The sequence below is a fragment of the Andrena cerasifolii genome, chromosome 3, assembly GCF_050908995.1.
Source record: "Andrena cerasifolii isolate SP2316 chromosome 3, iyAndCera1_principal, whole genome shotgun sequence".
Classification (NCBI taxonomy): Eukaryota; Metazoa; Arthropoda; class Insecta; order Hymenoptera; family Andrenidae; genus Andrena; species Andrena cerasifolii.
Window position 1 is genome coordinate 16503249 of NC_135120.1, and position 6769 is coordinate 16510017.

A 6769-nucleotide genomic window follows, 5' to 3' on the forward strand; every position below is an offset into this window, starting at 1 on the left:
TAGAATAACAGTACATAACATTCTACGGTGTCACGATATATGTTGAAATATATTGTACAGCAGCATTTCATAAATCCATTGTGAACGGAAACATATTACACTGTATTTACAATACGTTACATCGAAAATAAAATATTTTTTCACCATATGCTCAATTTCTGTGTAACAGTTTACCAAATTTTAAACGAAAATACGTATATTTTACTAGGTAAGTTATATCATTTACCTTCTTTGTTACTTCAAAGAAATTAGAAGATAGCTATAGATATACACGAAATTTAATTTCAATCAAATCACTTTCACTTAGCACGTAGCATATTAATGTTGAGCATTGAGAGCAAAAACGGACTAACCTACATTAAAAAGTAATAATTTTTACTTTTTTTATATGATTAGTATAGCCTATGGGAATACATTATTGCTACTAACTCAATTTCACAAAAAATATGGGTCAGTCCGTTTTTGCTCTGGATGTCTCAATTACAGTAGGTACATACATTCAAACTTACAAGTTCTTTAATATATCGTAGGTATACAATTCAATAAACAAGCATACTTAATATAATATACTTATTATAGCATTACCATTATTGAAGTACCTTTGATATCTCAATCAACACACAGTTGTATGGTTTTGTTCCAGGTTTGTCATGAATCTGACCGTGTCCAACCTGCTGGTATGCGCCATCATGAATCCTCTTCTGATCATGGACGCATCTTCGCCATCGTCCACCGCGCAAATAGTCGAGTCAACCTCCGTAGGAAGTATTTGCGCGATGTCGGAGGGTGCCGTGGCGATCGTCACCACGTCCTCGATACTCTCGGTCCTCTTGATCGCCGTGGACCAATACTTCGCCGTGGTGGACCCTCTGCGTTACCGAGCCCGCGTGGACAAGCTGAAGTCTGGTATCTTGATCATGTCCACCTGGCTGATCTCAATTATTTTCGGCATCCTCGCGTTCTTCAATCCGAGTCCACGAAGCTGCTGGCTGTCTTGCATTTCAAGGAACAACACCTTGCCTACCAACGTCACCGCCATCGACTCGCTGACCCGATCCGCTATCGCGGTGGTCGAGACCGAGACCGGCGAGCTGAACATCAGCGGGATTCCGGAGCTATTGGAGACCGTCGAATCTATCCGGGTCAGCGACGATATCGATCTCATCGAGAACAGTACTGTGATTCTTGACACGCTTATAGGTGGCACGATTACTTACGGCTTCGTCTACGCCATCGTCTACAGCATCCTCGCCTACTTCCTACCATTCGTCGCTGTTTGCTGGATCTACGTCAGCATATACGTGGCGGCGCACAGAAATTCAGAGAGAGCTAGGAGAAGCGGCTCCAGACCTATACTATCCTCCGCCAGCTTCAGCGAGGAGCAGAATGGCCCCTCTAGACTCCAACGCCTCCAAGCAGACACCTTCGAGGACTTCCGTAAAATACCAAAGATCTCCAGCCTGTCTTCCATCGACGAAACAAGCGAGACGATGCAGCCGACCGGCCAAGTATCACGGAGGCGTTCATTCTCGTCGTCACTGGATATCGAGGTCTCCTCGTCGCGCGTCGACGACAAAGCGTCCTCGGGTATCGTGTTCACGGTCGGCTTACAGAGGCTGGGTGCGCCTCAGCAACGCGCGGGTAGTCAGGAGAATTGTATGAAAGCCGACTGTGATTCCGTCATCGACGTGGACGTCGACGTGGACAAATCTCGGGAACATTATAACAAAGAGCAAACATCCTCCCAAGATCTGACGGTGGACGAGGGTGGGCCGGATGCTTGGCTGCCGAGCAGCTACGCCGACGAAAGCAGCGACTCCGAGGATGACGCTCGTTTCGAATGCTTCGACACCTTGGACGTCCTAGACAAAGACATGTTCCGATACAATAGAAAGCTCTCTTCGCCTTTCTGCGACTATCAATCGGCTCTGTTGGAGAATCCTTTGAGCGTGTCTGACGTCGCCGAGGAAAGGGAGAAGGTAAACGAAGCGGGCAACGAGACCAAGCAGAACGAGCCAGTAATAGAGTCCGCCAAGGGTGCGGAGCATCTGGTGCAAGTCGATTCGAAGAATCAACAAGCAGGTTCGAGTATATTGCGGGATCTGTTGGAGAGTAAACCGAGTCGTAGGCCATCGACAACGTTCACTATCGGGGACGTTGGGGCTAGCGAAGCTGAGAATTCGATCGGGATCTGTAACAAGACCGAAAGGGACAATGCTGCTAGCGGGGCTAACGCCACAGAATCCTCCGCCTGCCTGCTAACGCCGATAGTGACGATCACGCCCGCGCCGAGTAAAAACGAGAGCCTGCATCGCGTCTCGAGCGTCAGGAGCACGTCGAGTTACATAAATTCGCTAAAGGACAGAATCAGCAACGGTTCCATTTTTAGACACAGAGAGGAAACCAGGGCGGCTAGAATAAGCGCCCTGGTCATAGTAATGGGCCTAATTTGTTGGTCTCCGTACGTAATACTGCTGGTAATGAAGAACCTGCCTCGCCCTACTGACCAACATCTGCCCCACAAATACGACGTGTTGGCCTCCAGCTTCTTGATTCTGGCCGCGTACATTAGCCCGTTGCTGTTCGGCTATCGCTCGAAGCGCGTGAAGCGGGAGCTGAGGAGGTTCTTCTGCTTCAGGAAGGAGCTGTCTTATAAGAACAATAGGAGCCTGATGGCGAAGAAGGTGCTGAAGAGGAGGCACAGCAGCACCCTCAGCCACCTGGAGATGGACCACAAGTACAATATCTTCAACTGCGTTTACGGCCGGAACCGTTGGCCGAAGGAGAAAGTTCAGTTCGTCCAAGTGCCAGACACGGCGCTGGCCGTGGAAACTTGCAGGAGTAGCTTCTCCAGCGGCGCCAGCACCCAAATCTCTAGCACCTCCACGGAAGAGTGCTAATCAGTTTATCCATGACGTTCCTGACATGCACGCTTCCCGCTGCACTTGATGCTTATCATACAGAGCGCTTCGTACACTTAATCGTTTCCTTGTAGCGGGTGTTCCTGTGTGCTCTTACGTGTTAGATACTTAATGGAAGGCGCATACGTGTGCATCTGTGCATGAATGAAGCGTGGCTGAACGCAATACTGTGCTGGAGAAACGGGTGCGAGAATTGAACGAGGCACACCAATGTATTTAGGCGATAGATGTTAATGTCTGGTAAGAAACAGTACAGGATGATTCAGAAGGAGTGTAAGGAAGTTTGATAGATTGTCTGGGAGGTTATTCTGGGTAAAAAGTGTGGTGGGGATATGGATACTATTCTCAATGAAGTTATAAGAATTCAATATTTTTCAACATGCGAAGTAAACTTAAAAAAAAAACATCAAATCGAAAGGATATATGATATATCAGTTGCACACAAGTGAAAGAAAAAATCATTGACGATTAATAATAATGATTATTAATAATAAATAATTTATTAATGCATCGAATGAAATTCGTATGAATGATGTATTATATCGTATATTACGATTGGTTGATTGGTCGGTGTAATGTTTGCATTCAAGCTCGAAGAGCACATTTTGAGTATTTATTATAAAACTGAGCTGCAAATAAATAATAGTTCATATTCTCCTGTTGTGATTCACTAGGACTACTAAGTTGTATATCATTTTTCAATCTGTTAACATTTTTAGCGCTCTGTCTGAATCACCCTATAGATTTAAATGCGTGCATAGCAAGTGGGAGGACGGATGATTTTGAAGGATATATAGCGTGTTGTATGCATGTACATGACAAGATAACGTTTTACTATAAGACAAGCGATGGCACGCAGATGAAGGTTTAAGTAACTCTTTTGACGAGTCTTTAAATAAGAGATAGTAAACGTGTGTGATAATGCAAGGTAATCATGCGCAGTCGTTTACTCGCGGATTACCGATGACAGCATTGGAATTATTACGATTATCAAGACTTTCGTTTATCAATGGCTTGAGTACGAGAGAGAGAAAATTCTTAAATTGCAACAGTGTTGCTGATACAAACACTGGTGCTGATACAAATCTTCGTCAATCTTTTAAGAGAAAAGAGTTCGTTTGGAACTTAAGATTCCCTTTAAAAGTTTTATTCTCTGGTCGAGTAAATTGTGTAGGAATAAAAGGGAATTGTTACCTCGAATTTGGTAGTTAAGATGAATTTCATGACGTAGTTTTTCCCATCGAACAAATTGAATTATTTCATTCACTTTTCGCGACAGTTTTCATCTTTTTCATATGATACGTATGACTATGGGATTTCATTTCGCTTATACTCGAAGCAGACAAATATTGACCGCCCAGTATCACTAATTGGCCATCCCCACCACACAGATTGTTTACCTACCTCACCATTCAGTATTGTTGCCTTTAAACAACAGAGTTGCAGCGTGCTCTTTATTTCTGAAATAAAGAGGCCAGCTGGCATAGCACAGAAATGATTCATGCCTGATCAAATTCACAGTCTGGCAGGAGACTTCGGGTGGCCAATATTTTCCTCGGGTACATTTAACACAAGCTGTCTTCTCGAGCGATTTCTATTCTTTTACCATTACTTTACAATTTTACCATAAGTAACGAGCAGCATAATTTGCATAAAAACATTTCCAAGCGAAGCTTTACGTTCTGGTCTCCAGCTAAAGACGTCACCATTCCATTTTTTCCCACGCACGTGTTGTTTGCTACACTCCTACGAATTTCGTAACGAGACTATCTGTACTTGAGGCTCGGATTATCTATACTCGAGTTTAAGAATTCAGTTCGAAGTTATGGTGCGCAGAATAATTTACCTATGCTGATATTGCGCTGCACTTGAAACAGAAAGTATCAGTGGGCGGAGCAAAGGGGCGAGGAACGGAATGGTGGGGTGCTCCAGCGGCGCGGTGGGGGTAGCCAGTCAGTGACTTCGGCCAGCCAATGTTTTCTGCCTCGAGTGTGCACAATGATCAGCTGCCCGCGCGCCGACAAACACGAACCGTTTTTCGTCTCTAACAATAAGCGCAAGTTCAGAACGTCCCAAATGTGCCAGGGCCGTACTGCTCTGTTCCAAGCGCAGCGATTCAAGGCCTCGAGCGAATAAACTGACAATTTCAGAACGCGCGTGTTGCACGAGTGAAGCTGTCTACTTCACCAATCGTTCGCTTTCCCGGCAAGAATTTAATAGTATTATGTACGCGTGTAATCCTAAGTTATTTGGTGTTTGCGTAACTAAGCTACGTAATTACTGGAACTCGTTAATACCGATGAGGCTGTACCGAGAATGTAGTTTTTACGTTTATTTATGCAGCGGCGTCGATATATTTTGTACCACGGCATTTATGGAAGACGTGGAGTTATGTGTCGTTGAATAAGTGTATATACAGGGTGTCTCAGAATCCTAGGTACAAGCTTAACTATTTAGCTAATCGAAATGATGAAAGTGAGCCGAAGGAAGTTTTAGCAAAGGGGCGTAGAAAATTAATTAAATTATTCTACAGAATCTGCAGTTACAGAAACTGTGGACTTACAAGTAGGAGAACTGAGTACATCCCAAAAACTACTATTTTGTGGATTTATTTGTATTAAGTTTTTTTTGTTATTTCATTTACTTGTGATGTCTGTTAGCTTATCAGTCAAGTCTGTATTTGTAGTTGTCTCTTGGACACCCTGCAACTGCGAGAAAGCGACTAGTAGATCGTAAAAATTCAGATGGTGACTCTTGGACAAACTATTTATTGATAAACGTGTCAAGTATTTTTAGCAAGTACGTCGTATGTAAATATGTACACAACGTTTTACGATAAATCTTAAGCAGATTGCGGCTTAAGCAGTCTGGGGCCTTGTACTATCGAGGATGCTTTCCCACTATTTTGTACATTACAAATAAACTGTCTTTATTTATATTAAATAATCTGTACATACATGGTGATTTGATGTTGACTCTCTGTATCAAATCTATTGTATACCGCATATTGCACAGTTGATGCGTCGTGTGTGTGGTTGGATATGTGTATTTTGTATGCCTGCGTCGACACGCATGCGTGTATATTCAACAGGCTGTTTTTAATATACAGTAACAATGAAACCAACTTACAACTTGTCGTCTCGTATTTTACCAGTGAAACAAGTCCGAGGTTGTAATATTTGGTGGCACTGTTCGTCAGGAATCTTATACTAAATAGGAAATTGCATTGAAAAATCTACGCTTCAATCGTGTTCCATCTTTAATACTAATAGTTTAGTACCGATAACGCGAGTCCACCGTAAATCGAGTCACCTATTTCAACTAAATTTTCTCAAACGAATCTAGATCGAAAATGAGCAAAGACGTAATACAAGGATGTTCTAAGTTCAAATTTTGTCGAAGTGAAGTATCTTTTCACTTCAAGAGATTTCTAAATCTAAAGCTTGTGCATTCGAATTTCAACTAAGCGTTTTTTTGCTACTTCATAATATTACTTCATAATATTTTTTTTAAACAACTCTTTGTTTTAAAAGACATCGAGTTTGAAGATGGGTGCCGTGGAATAAGTATAAGTGCACTAAGACAAAAAATCAATTCCACTTTCGAATCATTATTTTCGAAAATAAACACCCCTCAAAGATTATTCGCAGTTATACCATATTTATATTGTTAAATGCAGTTGCTTTCTAAATAGCTGCACGTGTATTTAGCTACTTTTGCGCGAGGAAAAACATCCCCCACTCGATCGTACCATCATTTCGATTCCACTTTTTCTTTAAAGTCAAATAGAAATCATTCGTTTAAAGTCAGCGATTCCATTACTGTGATCTCCTCTTATAAACCTGATG

General features: G+C 42.6%; 1 protein-coding gene across 3 annotated transcripts in view; it reads left to right on the plus strand.

Moving 5' to 3' along the window:
- Positions 1 to 6045, plus strand: part of LOC143367325 (uncharacterized) — a 46295-nt gene extending 40250 nt beyond the window's left edge. For 2 of the 3 annotated variants that reach the window (XM_076808996.1, XM_076808997.1), the window contains exon 3: positions 644 to 6045. In XM_076808996.1, the coding sequence (XP_076665111.1) occupies positions 644 to 2900 (2257 nt within the window). In that variant the 3' untranslated portion in view covers positions 2901 to 6045. Of the gene's footprint in view, positions 1 to 624 lie in introns of all 3 variants that reach the window. The other variant, XM_076808998.1, reaches the window with a different exon arrangement.
- Positions 6046 to 6769: the final 724 nt, after the last annotated feature.